Source organism: Anopheles marshallii, chromosome 3 (genome assembly GCF_943734725.1).
Source record: "Anopheles marshallii chromosome 3, idAnoMarsDA_429_01, whole genome shotgun sequence".
NCBI lineage: Eukaryota > Metazoa > Arthropoda > Insecta > Diptera > Culicidae > Anopheles > Anopheles marshallii.
Genome location: NC_071327.1, coordinates 280,449 through 299,175, shown reverse-complemented (window position 1 = coordinate 299,175; position 18,727 = coordinate 280,449). Strand labels below are relative to the sequence as shown.

The window sequence follows — 18,727 nt, the reverse complement described above, 5'->3', positions numbered from 1 at the left end:
AAGTTTATCTATTATGCGCTAAACATGTTGCTTGGTTAATGTTGGTGTTACTAATCTGAAACATGTATCCCAGACATTGTAATAATGTATCATGTTTACGTAATAAATTGAGCAAAAATTGAAGAAATCGTTTTGGAATAAATTTTACTTACGTATTTCTTTTCCCATTGCCATTGCCCATTCCCATTATGGTTTCTGAATATTGACATACTGGAGAATACATGGATCGTCGCAATTCGGTCTTACCAGGTTTGAACGCCTTTCGTTAGGTTGCATTTCGCATCCAACATCAGTAAAACACAATTCCCTTTGTTTAACATTGGCTTTTTATTTATTTTAAGATCTTTTTTAACTACCACAACAACATTGTTATGGGTAATTCCGATGTATATGATACATAAATAGAACTTACGGATGTAGGATCTCCCTAATGGATAGTTCATTTTCACCGACATGAAGGATTATATGTTTGTCTTGTTTGCTTGCCATTTTTTGTTTCATTTTTCTATCACAAATGATCAATTCCGGAAGGTAATAGTGTAATAGTTTTTTACTCGTTTTGCTTTGTGGTTAAGATTTAGAAAAAAAAACTCGATTGCACTCGGTAGTCCATTAAGACTATTATGCTATCCTGTGTTTAACGTTGTACACAAAAATGTGTTGTATGAACGCAAAATAGTTTCTCTAGCAGGTCCTTTCTTATGATAATTGTGAAGTTTAGTTTAAATAATATATAATAAGCGACTATAATCCTACAGACAACGTGTGTGCTTATGCACAACGTTCTTGCTTACAGTTTCAATAAACAGAAACAAAACAATGAAGAAATAGAAACCACAAAAAAGGAGAAGAAAAATATACATAACCCTGATCCAAGATTGTAATGAAATCGGTTCTGCACTTTAAACAATCAGTGTTTTACTCGCCTACGGTCCTGTATCGTTGTGCTTACCAGTGTGTGATTAAGCTGGTCGAAAGCGCGTTTGAGGTGTTGTAGTGTGTTGTTCGAGTGTGAAACAAAAATGCTCAAACATGGTATTATTTTAAAAAATATCTAACCCTTCCGCTAGTACAATTGTGATAATGTAGTAATTCGAATGTATTACCGTGGCACCAACCATAAACGAAAAGGTTATTTGTGATGTTAGTTGCTGCTTAAAAGCGCACTGCTCATGAGTGGCATTAATATTAATATCGGTGACATTAAGTGGTGTTCTTTTGGTGGTGTTAATTGGAATTAGTCCATAACCCACGCTTAACCAAAAATCTTTTAATACATTAATTGCCGCTGAGGGAGTCAAAATGAATGTGACACTTGTTACTGCATTTTTCCGGTCCAAGTGGTTGGACGAGCTATTTCTATACGAAGCAAGTAATTCGTAAGGGAGTTATAAGCATTGGCGAAGGTGTGGATGATGTAGATGGTTTAGTTGCTCGAGATTTGGAGTTGGCGATCTTTGCTATTGGGGGCAGCCCGATCGCATGATGGCAGCGGCACCGGTCTTCACACGAACGGACCGGACCAAAATCCCATCCGAACCAATCCCCCGACTATCCAGTTACGGATAAATAAAGTCACAGAAAGCCAGAAATGGCAGGCCTAGACCTCTTGAGTTTGTTGTTGCCGATAAAGAAGAAGAAGATCTCTGCTATTTTGGCGCTGCATCATGATTACAAATTCTTGTTGTTGTCACATACATTTGGTTAAACTTCATGAAATGAACTCCGCCTTATAACCGGTGAATTGTAGTTTTCGATTTAGTTTTATGTTAAGAACTTTAATTCTGAATAATGTGTTTCTTTATGCTATGTAGGCATGTGTAGATGTGGTTAATTGAATTGTGATGCATCCCAAGGGTTGGCGTCGCCCTCATACTCGCATTCACACACATGATGCAAAGTCAGATTATTTGTAGTAGAAGCTATCGAGATGGGCTAGTGGATTACGCTCCGGGCTAAATGTACTGAACGTCGTTAGTCACTTGGCCCACTTTGTTAGTGTTCATCTGCACGGGTGGAAAGTACACAATCAATAGAAAAGTAAAAAAAACACAAATAAGATTTATGCATTAAGAGTACGCAGCAGAAATACTGTACCTTCGCGTGTATAACGACCTCCTTTTAGTTCAAAAATGACCAAAGTCAGATTAAGGGGGTAGATGGGGGGATAAATAGGTAGTAATTTTTCGATTCTGACACTGAGGATGTTGCAACTTATACAGATAGTTATGACGAGGTTGAGAACATTGACTATTGCAACATTGATAATGTGCTAGAAAACATCAATGAGGGCAAAATTTAACAATAACGTGCAATCAACAATAATGTTGATTATGAATTGTTATTATAAAATGTTTAACATTGAGTAAATTTAGAAAAGAATAACTTTTTTCCTTAAACATTATATAATCCATCAGGGGGGTCGTTGTACACGCGAAATTACGGTATTTATAAACACAACACATTGAAATTAATTCAGTTAGAAAGTGGTGATGTAATGGACATGAGTTATGTTTTGAATTTGTGTAATAAAACTCGATGTAATATATGTATAGAAAACCTGAAGTTTTTGCAGACGCTCATAGAACAACTCGCGGACATTTTACATTCATACAAGAAACATAACAATTAAAAACGAATTAATTGGACTGCAAACAAAAACATGAATCAAATTAATCCCATTCCGTTTTTCAATGTGTACATAAGGACAAGTAATTATGATGCCCTGCTTGCTGATTTTGGTGGTCAGTGAAATGAGTTCCTGCACATATTTATGTTGTGTTTTGGGGGGAGGGTTGTTTTTAAAAATCGTATGAATTTGATTCCTCGTCACCTTTTCTTACTTTGAAGAACAGACGATAGACGGCCCCAGCGACGATGCCACCGACTATCGGACCAACCCAATATACCTGCGGATGAGTTTAATAAGACATGTATCATGTAGTGCAATTGCATTCTAGTAGAAGATTTAGCAAAAAAATTAATTTTAAACTTACCCACAGATCCGTGTAATTACCCATTACAACGGCCGGTCCGAACGAACGTGCTGGGTTCATGCTGGCGCCAGTGTACTTAATCTAAGCCGATAAATAAAAATAATCAATAAAGTATGCATCGTCTCACCATTATCCTGGTTTCTGGCTTACTCACCGCTGCCAAATGGCCAGCCGTGATCGAGAGCCCGATAGCGAGCGGTGCCGAACCCTTGATGTCCGTTCGCCGATTATCGCACACGCCATGGACAACGAACACCAGCATGAAGGTGATGAGCGCTTCTATCAGGACTCCCTGTCCGGTGGATAGTCCCGGGGCGATGCCGGTCACGCCGAGTCCTCCAACCACTTCCGATGGCGTGGCAGCCTGCGTGAAAAATAGAATGGAGAGGATAAGGTAAAAAATGGGGATCGACTTATATGAAATGGCCTTCGACACGGAACTGAAACCCGGACTGCATGCCCTTCGCCACAATGGGTGGGAGCGGGCGTGTAAATTTTTAATGTGGTAGAAGTTCATTCCTGCACGGCAAAAAACGGACCCTCATATAGGTACGTATCATTATTTCACAATTAATTTAAACCTGATTTGGTACGCGGTGGGTGTGATCAATTGCGACCTTGTGACGATGTGTTGGGTAGGTGCTTAGCTGACGAATGAATTTCGATAGAGTTGTTATGATTTATAGGTTTTAATTGTGTGTGTTAAAGGAATAGTAATAAAAGAAAACTGTTTTCTTTTCGTCATATGATTTTTTTTCGTTAGAACGGCCTGGCCGTATCGACTTATTTTACCACGTAGCCGGATAGTCAGTCCTTGCTACGAGGGATTGGCCCGGATGGGATTTTGGTCCGTTCGTGTGAAGACCGGCGCCGCTACCATCATGCCACCAGGCCGCCCCTTTCGTCATATGATTATTGAAGTATCATTTCACACATATACTCGTTAACATGCCATAAAGTCAGTAAATGTGATAAATAAATTATTAACATGATTCGCTGGAGTTGAGTAATGTGTGATGAACAGTTTATTACTGACTGGTTATGACTAAAGATGGAACTTCTCGATCGTGAGTGGTATTGAGGACTCCTGCAGCAGGCCAAGACCGCGAAGCAGTAGTAGCGCCTGATAAGTAAGTAAGTTACATTTTTCTTGGAAAACATATTTTACCCTGAAAGAAAAAGAATTAGCAAATCTTAGCACCGAAAATGTTAACCATATTTCCTAATGTACCATATGTGCTCCGTGCTTTATTTACGCATCCTCCTCCAGCTGGTATCGATTTTAGAAGCTACAATTATAATACTTAGCTACGATACAATACAACAACTTAACACAACCTGTTGGTGGTAACGATGGGAGCGATGAGTTTGTCTCCCTGCGTGTAAAAAAGACTAAATAAATTAGCTTACCAAAACTTTGAGAATATACCTATCCCATAATGTCTGACAATAGCGTATAATGGCAGTTTGTAAATAGGGTTGGTTGTAGGGAAATTGCACATGTGAACATATTGCTTAAAATATTTTGTCCGTCGAAAGAAAAAGCCATTCCATATGTACAGTATGATCGACGGTTCACAAGTAATCGTTAAATGGCAATCAAAAACCAACTACAGATGAATCGGGGTTTGAGGATAGAATGGTAAACGTTAAGACTTTAGAGTCGACTTGTTAAGTGATTTAAGAGAATGTACAAATCGCAAGTAAGCATCGTGAAAGTGGGCAGATTTCCGAGTCATTTCGAAACTCTTAACACTTTCGCAGAACTAGCACAAGCAAATCTAGAACTCTATCTAACTCTATCTTCTATATCGGCAAAAACCTCAAGAGATCGAATCCTGTCATTTATGGCTTTCTTTGACTATATTTACTCGTCGCTGGATAGTCAGTTCTGCCTACGGGGAATTGGTCTGTGTGAGATTTCATTACCAAATACACTATCGAGCCGTCCGAAATACTAAAGCATTCCTACGCCTATGGCCTGCTCGAGGGCGTTAGGTTAATGTATAGAGGAGCTGTTTATATTTTTTTTCGTTTCTTTTTTAACTTCTCTCACACAAGAGATTTTTCCTTCATCGCTTTGGTAAATCAAAAATTAGATTGATCTACGGGGTCCGGATCTTAAACCGGGCCTCGATTTGGAGTAACCGGTTAGGTAGATCGGCTTTCGGTCAAGGTTTAGGGCAAGGGGAACACACTAATGAATAGGTTCCGTTGCTCTTTACTCATTTCGTTTGCTTTTTTGATTCGGGGGTGCATACGTACAAAGTTTTCAGAATGTGTATACGATTGTGTCGTTTGAAAATTGGATTAGGGATCTGCAATCGACCATAAATAGACTATTATTAGCGCCTGATGAATGGTGAATTTATTGGTTTTATACGCGTGCTATCCACATGTGCGCTGTTCGAGTCACTTTCGGTACATTCACGAGGCGAGACAGACTGTCTAGAAACTTGTTGGCATGCATTGAAGTACTAGCACCTTGCGGCTTGGGTTTGATTGATAGGTTGATTGTCGTGTGATGGCAGGCAGAAGAAAGACGCATCTGTACAAGGTTGGTAGGTTGTACTAAAAGGAGACAAACTAACCTCCAAACTGTGATACATGCAGTCACGAGCAAAGGAAGTATACCATGTATAGCGCCTAAAATAAAAGGACTCTCCCAGGTAAACGTGTAAAAGGAGAATAAATAAAATAATAAAAGTTTCGTGGCTAATTTCGTTTTAATGTCAAATTTTCAAGTAATGGTTTCTATATTGTTTTATCTAAGCTGATAACTGTCATGAATTAGCACAATAAATTTACAACGACAATTGCAGCATACTGAAACCCTCGTCATAAAAGTATTATGTTTAAAAAGATAATCCATATCTTTGCCCATTTCTTATGGAAAAATGACCTACCCTAGGCTGTTTAATTAGGTCACTCGACGATGCTTCATCTCGTCAACATTCCCCGCTCCTGTTAAACAATTCGGTCTGGATTGAGCCAGAAGATGCCATGATTGATAAAAAATGCTTTATGCGTACCCTTATTGCGATTTGCTACTAAATTGTACGTTCCGACCACATGAGTCAATGTCACCTTTGTGGGTATTATTCAGTATGCTCGATCTGCAAAGGGCCGTACCTTGGCATTTTGAGACAATTGTCTGGCATAGTTCGATCACAGAATGGGCTCACTTTAAAGAGAGGTGCCATAAGTGTGTAGCTCATTTACACACAGGCTACACGTGTGCACATGACAGCACACTAGCTTTCCGTTGGTGCGATCAATCGATCGAGCAGTGTTGTCGTTTAAGCTCTCATTGACATAAGCTTAACAAGAACCAAATTAGCGAGCTGGGACGCTTGCCGTGAAACAAACGAGATGGAATCAAAAACGCAAGCGACGAACCTTATGGATAAAATACAAAGGGAAAGGAAGTGCATGCTGTAGAGTGTATCATCGGAAATTGATTGTATCGTGTTATTTGGGGCAGATCAACCTATGCAACTTTGCACCGTAATGCAAACAGAGTGAATAAAACTGCTGTTGAAGTTGCTGATGCACACAAACAAAACACCATGTAGGGAAGCCCCTAAGGTCGGTAAAAGGGAAGATATATCGTTGTCGCTATTGTTATTCCGATGCAAGCGCATATGCGACAATACAACCGATGTAATTTAGGCCCTGTTGTCGCGGTACGCAGTATTACTGCGCATTCGGTTGTCTGACTTTTAAATGCAACATATCACTCCAGTATGTGACAGTTGAAAAGAGGGTTTCATCTTTGACGTCTGCATTGTGGAAATACGAGACGAGTTGACTTGCAATGTGGATGCCGTTTTAGTGGCACTGATACTATTCTTTGTAACTTATCTATTAGTATTACATGGAACTTTTGTTGAAGCATGCAAATGTACCTTTAGTCACATTCATTCGTAGCAGACAAGGCGTTGTTTCCGTTCCATTGAACACAGCCGACAAAGCAAATACGGCATTTCGATGTGGGAGAAACGACAGAGCTTTAAACGAGTGTAAGCATGTGTGTATGCACCACAGCAGTTGACACAGTTACTCGCCATTTAAAATTCAACCATAGAAGGGAATATCGAAAGGGTTGTTTTAGGAGAGGGAATCTCTGATATGCATGCGCGCACGATTTGTTAGGCATGCAAGCAAATAGAGTGCACTTTATTCAAACTGCTTTCTTTATTCTTCCAATGTGAAAAATCGATTAAGTGTGAAGTTTCTGCTATAGTTTTGAATGGAAGGTGTTTTTGTCAATACAAATGCATCATTTTATTCTACTTTGCACAGTTAATTTTCAATTATTATTTTGGCTAAGTAAAAACGGAATGAAGGCAGTTGCAGTTGCATTAAATACATTCTTAGTAACTTATTACAATATTCGTTTATTATTTATTCCACACTTACCTTAATGACGGCTGCTCCTGCAATCGCACCGATACACTGTGAAACAATGTAGAAAGCACCCTTTAGTATGCTGACGTCAGCAGTTACCATAAGTCCGATTGTGACGGCAGGATTGATGTGGCATCCGCTCACATGCCCAAATGCCTATTGAGATAAAAGAAGGAAATCCAGAAACACAATAGAAATATGGTGAGAAAATATTCGATCAGAGATCAAAAACATAACGGAGAACCATTATATTTGAAATTATGCACACGCAAACTGTAAAAACACGTGCTCCACATATGTTTAACAGGGTGGGTGGGTTTGGCAGGTGATAAAATGGACGTGGGTGGGTTTGGCGGGTGATAAAATTTGCCAATTTGCTACCGTAATGCATAAACAAATCCTCGATGTGCGCAGTCTTATTCATATGTGGGTTTATTGTTTGAAACCACTTGCTGTTACTTTTTTTCCAATTCTCTCACGCGCATTTGTTTTCGATTGTTCAGATGGACTCGTGCGTCATAAATGTGTTGTGTCCGGTGCGCACGCCTTTTTCAATCACGTTGGGCACGATTTTGAATCGAAAGGTGTTGTTATGGTCAATCGATCATTTTTCGATTGATCATCGCACTAGGCGTGAAAATGAAGTTAATCGTTAATTGAACATATGTGTTAAATTAATGATAGAAGAATAGTACACTGATAGAAGAATAGTAGAGAGAGAGCGAAAGAGAAAAAGAGAAGAATAGAGAGAGAGAGAGAGAGAGAGAGAGAGAGAGATCCGGATGTGATTTGGAACCACAAAATCTTGTACAAGACGATCATTTCAATACTATACCAAAGTCAAATATTTTCCCATTCCTAGTAATCTACTCTTATCTTGGTTGTTATTGGTATATATCTTTCCTCCTTAAGCTCATAAGCGTTCCTTCACAAAGCATCAAATTAACATTTATTATTATTTTATATGCCTTCTCATCATTTAACGGATTTAAAATCCAATGCAATCCAATCCAATCCAATGGTAGAAGGTTTTTCGAATACATCAAATATTCATAAAACATACACCAAACTGTAAGCAAACAGTATCCTGGAGACGGTAATTAAATAAGCACATTTTAGATACAACATGTACTCTTTAACGTGTAGGCTATACTTCGCCTCCATTTTATAGCGCCTTATGATGAGAAATTAATTACATGTTTGCTCATCATGTCAAAGTACCACCATTTGCGATGCACAAATAAATCAAGTGGCTGATCGACTTTAATATTGCCGTGCCTTCGTCTTCACCACGGGGCGGGTTTATGGCTTAGTACATGCGAATGTGAATGCCAACGATTGCAATCGATATCATATATGCACATGTAGGCGAACCGTATGTGGTAAATTAGAACCAACTAGAGTGCATTACTGGAATGCAGGTGGGGCCCTCAACTACCTTTATGCTTGAGCTTATTCCTCCCCTGTATTTGATTGCGAAGTTAAAATGCCACATTGCTTGTACATAATTCCCTAACACAGACAATATTTCGTAACAGTTTAATTGATTTTGAACAACACAAACTCTTTAACACAATGGGGTTAAACGTAGAAGGATGTTTATATTGGCACCATTTGGATGGATTTCCTAGGAGTCCTTTCTCCTAGCTGAATGTGTGTATCCATATCAGCAGTAATGCAACTATGAATCATTGGAAATATTCGCTAGAATTGCATAAGTCGCGTACTCACTATGTTTCGCAAAAATGTTGCTCTTTCCTGACGCTTGGTTTGTCACCTGCACTGGATGACTCGAATCAGCTCGGATCGTTGACCGCACTTCACTGTGTATATGTTTGCAAGTCCAGCGAGAGGTGCCGTGATCAAAGCCGCAATTACCGTGATCAAGATTACAAATGCGCTTTAAAGTACTCACATGAAGGAATATTTGTGTGTGTGTGTGTGTGTGTGTGTGTGTGTGTGTGTGTGTAGTATAACTCGATGTAAAAATTGATCGAACCGAGGATAGGTTAAGTCACAGAGGAGAGTTACAAACACAGAGACGAAAGAAGCTCAAGCATAGCAATCATCACAACACATTTTCCTGAATGAAAACAGTCCAATCATTCAGTTTTTTACCTTATTAATACTACTGTATCACATCCATCCATGCTCTTAAACTTTTTTATACTGCATGGAGGATAGAAAAGGGAGCAATGGAGAGACCCGTCTGGAAACCGGTTTTATTAGGCTCGCGACAGCCAAACTGGTCCGAGAAAAATGACTGGTCGCTGTCTAGCCATGGTTTCTCGTTGAACGAACCGATCGCGATGCAACGAACGCATCAGGCGCGTGCATGCTGGGCGAGATGCACGTGCCGTGGCAGTGGTCGATGGCGGCCGAGAACTTCTGGCGCATTGGCCTAGGATAGGCGTCAAGGTTCGGACTTCAGGCCCGTCATTTGTCAGCCCTGCAAAAGGTTTCAGCACACCTCAACGGGTGTTGTGATGGCGTGGCGTATAATTAGTTCACATTATGCACTAAGCGTAAACTGTAAGCGGTATTGAGGCGACTGTTGATCGAACACTCTCATATGTGGGACCAGTAAGCCTTTGTTGCCAACATGCCATTATTCATTTATGATCGATACGGCAGTGCAGCATAAGCTGCACAAGATTGAGAATCTACGTAGTTTAAAAGTGTTATGTACGTATTGGCTAACGGTTATCGACACGTTTCTGACCAGCACATGAATGATTACTACCACTTTTATATATTTGTGTATTTCTTCCAATATGACGGCATTTGCCGTATTATCAACATTGTGTAGAGTTTTTCACAAATTTCACAAGGTATTTCCTTTTTGCAAGATGCCTTATCCAGGGCATACTCGGTTGCACTACCACTTTTATGTTGAACATACAATTGGTATGGGGTGGATGTAAAAGTGTGGTATTTATATTCTATATTGAAATGTTAATCAACTATCCATCCACCTTTTACGGCTTTACGATAATCTCTCAACATTTGTAATATTCCAACAGGAATGTAACTATCCAAACCCCCATATGAAACCACCGGAAGTAATCGGTTCATTATTCATGTTGAATTTGTCAGTCCGTCGCTCCGGAAGGGCATCACTAAACCAAGGTGAGCTTTTGCAGGCATGACAAAATGTCAATGTCATTGAGATTGAACGATACAGTAAGAGGAATTGAAACACCCAAAATGTAATTTTCAACCGTCGAACATGATCCTTCACGATCGTGGGCTTTCTGGTGTGCTCGGACGTCATCTATCTCCCTCCACATTCTAATTATGTTGCTTTAAATATCACAAAGTGCCTACAAAATGGTCACGAAATTGCAAAAATGAAACAGAAGAGTTAATTTTGACAGCCGTAAGATGCGCAATATCCTTGACGCTGATCGATCCTTGAACGACGATCAGATAGCATTTCATGTGGCGTGACACGTTTGTTTGGTTTGGGTCACATGCAGATTGGTTCGGAGTTTGTGTTGCAGTTTAACGATCGATACGGTTTTTGCGTGATTCCCATACTTTTAGATTCTATGATTCTCAACCACATTGGCTGAGAGAAGATTCCCATCACAGATCCAACAAAGACTTGATTGATTGGACATTGATTGGACGAAAAATAGATTTCGTAGTAGTTTCATTTCATAAGCCTACTTACTCTTAGTTAGCAAGAGGTCCTTTTGATGAATTAGAAATTGTAGCGAATTGTATCAATTTATAGAATCTTTTGATTTTTTCATGGGTTTCACCTAAATTTCTGCGCTCCTGCTGAGCTTTGTACGAAACGAATCGGCACAACTTGGCGACCTTTTGTTAACGAGTTGTGCGGAAAGTGCTGACTTTTTGTATACGATTAATCAGATTTGTTGTTGGGACAGTTAAATACTAGCAACACTATGCAGTGTTTTTCTGGTCTTTATCTATAAACAATCATTTCCTTTTGGGAATAGGTAAATTATTGTTTGAGAAATGTTTACCGTTTGCATTTCTTTATAATTTGTATGCCACCCATAAATCGATGACGTTCCCAGGGTAGGTAATTTTTATGCTACACGTCCCATGGCAGCCCGATGGTAGCGATGGTTCAGAGTTATAATAGATTTTTTGGCTGTGTGGTAAAAAAAGCGTTTTCAACCAGAATTGGCATGGACGTGATCTAGCAAGGTATTATGCCTACATAGTATTTTAAGATGCGTAGTTCAAAGTGTTACCTTGTTCGAATTTGCCATGTATGCAACTAATACAATGGATCGGCACACGGATACAGAAAAAATAGTTCAATGAGTAATACGATATAAAAATACTTATGATTAAAACCCAAGGAACTTATAAAAATCTATTCAAATTAATTTAAAGCTCGTCCTCGGATACCATTTATTAGTGGTACTACAATAGAGAAACCATTATTCTATAAGTGAGTTGATTCGTAGCGCAGCGTCACACCAATGTCTCAATCTAAGATTTATCGAATTTAGAATCGGTTTAGAATCGAATTAATGATTTAGTTGTGTCTTGCGAGAATCCTTCGTTAGCCTGCTGATAGTATAGCATATTTTAGAATTTAGTTATCCTCATTTCTCCTAACCACCTTGGTTAATGCTAATGCCGACAGATTTAATTAAAATCTCTTTCCCCTAAAGTCAGTACGAATCGGGTTTCATCTTTGGTCTGCCCTACATGGTTCCAGTTTGTCTAGCTGGAGCCGAATTTTTTTTTTATAAATTTTTTTGCTGGCAAATTTTCGACCATTCACTTTCGTCGCGTACTGCCGTGAGAGCTTGTTGGGAGGTAAACTTCGCAGATACGTCATAACTACAATCACACACATAAAAGATATGATAGGGTAGCGTGGAGGCACATGATCAGCAGTCCGCGTGATGAAACATGTCAAAAGCTTAAAAGCATAAGGGATGAATAATTGTTTCACCTCGCCGTTGCGCGCGTGTCCAGTTCCCTTCGATTTTCCAAAAGAGAATCGAACGTGTGTATTCCATGATTTAGTGAACGTTACGTGCAAAAATCTCACCGCCGATTTGCCCGCCGCGCAATCTCAACGCGCCGCTTCGTTTAAAGGTTCTGTTTTGTTTGTTTCTCTTTGGGATGGCGTTTTACCGTTTTTTTGTAGAAGGTTTGGCTCTTTCTTCGATCTTGCCGGTGATCTTAATACCGGCTGGATCGCCTTCAGCGCACCCCAAGTCCGAACCAGTCCTTCAGATGAACGAATAACTGATCTGATGGGGAAAGGACTGGTTGGGAGCTGCAGCGAACGAGTAAGAGATGTCAAGGTTACAAAGTTATATTGAACGGTATTATGCAATGTATTCGCTAAACAAGTTGCCGAACGTACACCGGTACCACCAATATGGGAGAAGCCAAGGTGGTACCTCAAGAAATCGCGAGCGAAAGAGAAGCAAAATGACAGACAAGTCTATGAATTGAGATGCTGTGCAGGAAAGCATTAATCTCAGCTCAGAATAAGGTAGTAGGATAACGAAGGTCTGTGTTAAGAGCCTATACATATATTCCCTTATATTTTGAATTATTAATAAATAACGTAATAAGTGATTTAAGCACACTCGGGAGGGCGGTCATGAATCGCTTTTAAATAATTTTTGCTTTAGACGCTTTGGGACGTATTTATCAACGGGCAACAAAATTGCCATCAAAAGCATTACGCTAATGCTGTGACTCCTTCGAGTGAACGAACTTTCGTGCAACGGGAGCTGGTGTTCTAGATGGCTACCTTCGCGTTCACGTACGTGGTCATCACGTTGATCAAGTTCTTGGCGGTTGAAGTCATACAGTAGGTCCACACTTAGACCTAACCTGCTTGAAAGGGGTTACAACTTGGCACACGGGCGGTTTTAACTGAGATCTGTGTGTGTTTGCTCTTTTTTTGTTTATCTACCTCCTTTCCACTCTTCCCCACTCATTTAACAGTGACTAGTGACAGTCGCTGACCCTGAAGCTTGTACATGCATGAGAATCACTGCCACATCGGATCGAAGTTCGTCCAGCTGTGCTGGTAGCGCGAATTTCTATAATCGGTGCAACGGCGATGACGGTCCCGTTTGGTTTTTTAATTGCGCGCAAAAATCGTACAGCGCGATCAACGGCGTAGTCATAGGGTTGGAAGCAATTTGATGAAGAAAATGATCAGAATTGCTAAATGCACGTTAAGTCGTACAACCGCGGCACGTAAAGGACGGATAATAATCAAACTTGTACCGAAATATTAGTCGTGTGGACCGACTGTATACAGCCTCATGGGACTGTTTTCATAGCAATTTTTTGATCCTGGTTGAAAACTGAACGATGGTTAAAATATATGAAACAATTAATACAGTTTTGTTCCAAAAATGCCAATGCAGGGATGGTAAGAATTCATCTGATCTGTTAAATATCTCATCAACTTTTAAATATGTGACTTAAGAAACTTTCTGCTCCATATGGTGTTACTCTTATTCATGTATGTACCTAAGTAATCTTCTGTAATCTTTCATGCATCTTGTTTACCATTCTTATAACATTTATAAATATGTGATTGTGTTATGTTATAAAATATGTTATAAATATGTATAAATATCTCTCTGTTCCACATTTTGTCACTCTTGTTCATATATGTAACTAAGTAACTTTCTTTCACTTTCCTACCTTTTTTGTTTACACTTCTTTTACCATTCTTGGGCAAACTTTACAACCCCCTCCTATATACAAGCCTGATAATATTTGAGGTTGAGTTAGCTACTTCCATACGGATTTGTATTTCAGCGTGTCGGTAGGAAAACGAAATCAGGTTCACAATCAGACCGAACGTACAGCACACTGTTTGTTATATCGTAACACCCTAAAAAAACAAACGAATGACAACTACCAGTGGATCCTATATTAGAGATCCCCATGGGTATATTTCAACCAGTGTCAATATTTGAACAATCGCCGCTTTGGCGGTCACATTCAGCGCGAGGATAACGTCTAACAGCAGCAAATCAAATATTTGCCTGCACCACCATCCCGAAGCAGTAGTATTGCCTTTGTTTTGCCTCTTCGCATAGATGCTGGTTAATCGGCGGTCAGGTGTTCAAGTATTGTTATCTTTTAATTATCGTATACATTAATCAAATACAGTCTTATAAAAGCCAAAGCTACAAACTAGTGCACAATCACGCTCTCTAGAGCGAGGCGATGACGGTGACCCTGGTTTGTAGCTTGCTGTTGTTTGTTTTAAACTGTTTGCTCCGGTGCTCCATCTTTCTACTTGTAACGTAGTAATTAAATCATAAATTGTGATCACCGTCGCATTAGAGCACCGTTCTTAGTGGAATCAGACAACAAAATCGGACTTGCTGAGCTTCCACTGAAAGCACCACGATAACTGAAATGAATTAGCAGCCACCTAAGAAATTACACATTATCGTTAGCTTAATCGTGGATGATCATAATGATCATAGGGAGAAGTAATATTAACCGTCATAAAGTTAATGCAATGCTAACGGTATGCTGCAATCAAAGATTAACTATGTTCGAAATTACACAAGACACTGTATTGGATTTTATTATGCCCCGTGTAGATCGACCAGTTTAAAGCCAATCTCTAACAAAAACTTTCTGCAATGTATTTTTACCCATCGCACTATACAAATTGTAGTTGGTAGTAACGTAACGCCGTAACGTTCCCATGGTAACATCGTTTTTCCGCACTCTTGGATCATTTTCTGTGTGGTGCATTCACCATTTCACATTTTTGCTGCAAAATGTCCCCTTTCAATGATTGGGGAAACTGCCAGATCCTGTCGCTAACGATGCAGTTTTCGTTGAGTACTGTGATTTAATCATTGGAAGTTATTTTTCATGTATCCAAACTATACCACGGGCGATTTGCGAGTGTTTGTTTACAGTTTTTTTTTTTTTTGGGTATCAGTTGCACGTGGTCTGCCACATATTTTAACCGGTATTTTTAAGAGATTTTCAAAATTAATTTCAGTAACAACTACCAATAATATATTCTGCCCTATTTGATTGAGTTATTTGGTACAGATTCTCACGAGTTACCACTGGTAGTTTTCTTTTCTTATCTACGTTTGGTAGTGACCAAATATCTAAAATACTACGCTTGGTGTCCAGACCAGCCGAATGGCTGTATTGGACTAAAAGATAAACGAAGGCCCTAAGGCTCAAGGTCTGTTAAAACAATAATTACAATAAAAACAAATGGCTGCGTAAGCATTGTAGTTCTGTTGCATAGCCCTGCAACCGGGCCGATTAACTAGTATTGAACAAATGGTTGTGATACCGGAATCATCTTGCTATAATTGCACTGCGCATTGCGCTGTAATCTTTATCCTGGGCTTCTAACATATATAACCTTCCGTACAAATGTCCGCTAACGCAAAATACTATGGAAGGTGATCACGTAAAATCAACGATTAAGCCAATTGACTTTGTTATGTATTTTTTTTTTTTGCTGGTCAAGGCTTGTGTTGCAATGCTGGCCACACTTGAGAATATGATGACTTGTTGCTCTTTTCTGCGTGTTTTATGTTTTCCCTGCTGTTGTGGATGCTTTTCTTCAGCTAGGTGTTGGTACAGTTGAAAACCTACCCTTACCTTCACCTTAGCATAGTTAGTATATGCACTTGTGTATACCGGGAGTGAATGGAGACGTAAACCACTTGCGGCATTCCATTCACTGGGTCAGTGAATGCATCGATCCTGATCTAATCTTTCTTAATAGTTGATTATTGTTTCGATATGATTATTATAATCACTGAAAAGTAACAATGCTTAGTAAAAGACAAACATCGTAATGTACTGTATCATGGTAACCCCTGGCTCTAGACTTTTCTTGATATTTGTACCTCCAACAACCTTAGAGAACTAACAATTGTCTGCGTCCTTTCCAACGGAAGAATTTCCACCTCGTAACTAAGCAACATTCCACCAAGCCCAAATAAGCAGTTGCGTATGGAATTTGCGGACGCGAGCGCGTCTGTGTGTGTGTGTATGTTGACAAATGCCTCTGCCAAAGTTTTTTTCATCCAACCTAGGACCATCTAGCGTTAAGGGTATTTGAAACATCATTGCTCCGCTCTCTGCTTTGGACTTTAAATTCGAATGTCAAAGTGATCACAATCGGCATGACTCAATTAAGGGCAGGTTAATTTGAGGACCAGACAGGGAACTAGGGCAATCCTGGAGGTCAGTAGAAAAATTGTGCAACAATTCGGAACTTACGCAGGTGGTACAGGTTGACTTGCTAACAAATTAATTTTTCCCAATTCAATCTGGATCCCAAAATCCATACTGGACATGCAGTACACAGGCACACTGTGTCCCATTAGCAAGTATTGCAAGTTTTAAATTCGATTCTCATCTTCCCCGAGGGAAAAGATTTCAAAGTTCCTAGACCGAACACACCGCTCACCTATTGCGATTCTGGCGACACGGGTTGAGGCAAAACGGATGAACGTAAATTTGGTTGAACTGCCCTCTTTTGCAGAACCGCTTCTCAATCAACTGTGACTCATTCCCATGTGAAACACTGTGCTGGAGAAAAAATGCAGCAGCATTTAAGTAGAAAGAAACCTCCATAACGAAATGGAAAGCAAAAGAACGTGCGGACGAAAAAAACCAGCAATGACCATGCCCTAGGGCACAGTGTTGATTCAAGATCTTTAGACCTCTATGTGCGCGGCGTATCGTTTTGCTCATACACATAAAACGTTAATTTAACGTTCACCGATTGTAAGTTGTTGGAAGAAGTCTGTTGGTTTTAGCACGCCTTCGAGATTTCCGAAGTGATGTGGAAAAAGGCAGACCAAGCAATAACAAAATCACGTTAAAACCAATGGTTGAAAATATGAAGGCAAAAGCGAAACTTGCCAAAGTTATTTTACCACGTTGCTCAGTTCTACCCTAACGAAAACGGTCCGGATGGGTCTTTGTCTCTGTCGTGTGAAGATTGGCGCCGTTATCAATACACTGCTGGACCACACCTGCCGAAAGTATCAAAAGTTTCATAAATCTCTTCAGGACACCTTCAAAAAATAAAAAAAAAAAACGATGTAGAGGTGCGTTGTGACGCACGCTGAACTATTTCGATGAATCATCGCGGTCAAAGTTTGTGCGAGAAATCTGGCTGTGAGATTCATTCACAAATCTACTGACAAGATTGATCATTGGGTTGTCATTATTCGCTATCTGGTCGAAGGTCAGAACGCATGGTGTTGTCGTTGGCCGGTATCGAAACGGATCGACTTAAGAGACAGAGTGGACAAACTGGTCCGTGTATTCGTTATGTGCGTGTATGTGTCTATGCAGTCTATGTCAATCCTATATCTTACCTGTGCTAGCGTCGCGACCACCAGGCCGAAGGTGAATGCAATCTGCGTAAGCGTAGGATTGTAGTCGGTCCAACCAGTTGTACTACCGATACCGATCGCGACCAAAAAGAAGGTTCCGAGAAACTCGGCAATCAGCATGCGCCATATGTTGCGATTCTCGGTGATATCGGAGACGCCGACGATCTGTTTCACTCCTGGACGATGCAAAAGGAAGGAGAAGAGCAGATTATGTGATTATGTGATGATTGGTTGATGTTTGCATGGTTTCTTTTCAATATGGTCTAAATACTAGGTGAAATGAGAATTGAAGAATTGGGGCTTCAACACCTGCAATATTTAGGCATTTTCGTTCACGTGTAATCGCGCATAACATTTGAAATCTATCAACCAAAGCTCCCAATCGAAACCTGACGTAAACCATGCATTGCTGTATTACAATTGGACGTATTAAGTGAGATGGCTCACATTTGAACTCCATCAAACAGAGAGTAGTGTAAAAATTACAACGGTTGTGTGGATGATGATGAAATTCAAAACTCAAGGGTAATTGAATCACTCAGAAATTTGACAGCTACCATCAAATCTGCCACCAAAACAATACCTGCTTCCTGCTCTTGTGCCTTCATAATACGCACATGAAAACGGACCGCGAACATTTAGAGCAGCGCAGACCACGATAGAAGGAGACCCGCACACCGTAACGTTACACTACCTTCTTTTAGATCGAATTTGTTGAGGACGGGTATCATCTCTGGTTCGAATCCGGTATTCCGCTATTATTGCAGCTGTAACGCACTGTATTCGTAGCGTTCCAATGTAAAACGCACAGTTTCACATGCACTCACGTATATTCCTAATGTTCTGAAAGGTTCTGGATATAATTTTTCCACGCGATTATTATAATTTCCTAGAACAATCAACTAATCAACACCATGGTCGTTTGGAGAATGTCACGGTATG

At 39.9% G+C, this 18,727-nt stretch overlaps 1 protein-coding gene across 1 annotated transcript; it reads right to left on the bottom strand.

Moving 5' to 3' along the window:
* Window positions 1-2,801: 2,801 nt before the first annotated feature.
* On the bottom strand, window positions 2,802-18,516 carry LOC128711482 (aquaporin AQPAn.G). Its single transcript, XM_053806360.1, has 6 exons — window positions 18,477-18,516; window positions 17,768-17,958; window positions 7,419-7,562; window positions 3,151-3,360; window positions 2,997-3,077; window positions 2,802-2,909 (listed from the first exon to the last, which is right to left on the bottom strand). The coding sequence occupies exons 1-6, from the start codon at window positions 18,514-18,516 to the stop codon at window positions 2,802-2,804; spliced, it is 774 nt and encodes a 257-aa protein (XP_053662335.1).
* Between the last annotated feature and the right edge of the window lie 211 nt (window positions 18,517-18,727).

What these genes read in the sequence shown, in the direction of transcription:
- LOC128711482 (XM_053806360.1), bottom strand. Translation starts at nt 18,516, where the DNA reads ATGATACCCGTCCTCAACAAATTCGATCTAAAAGAAGGTA. An exon ending in ATTCGATCTAAAAGAAGGTA is followed by an intron (nt 17,959 to 18,476) that starts GTGTAACGTTAC and finishes ATCGTCCAGGAG; the next exon opens with TGAAACAGATCGTCGGCGTC. An exon ending in TGGTCGCGACGCTAGCACAG is followed by an intron (nt 7,563 to 17,767) that starts GTAAGATATAGG and finishes TTATCTCAATAG; the next exon opens with GCATTTGGGCATGTGAGCGG.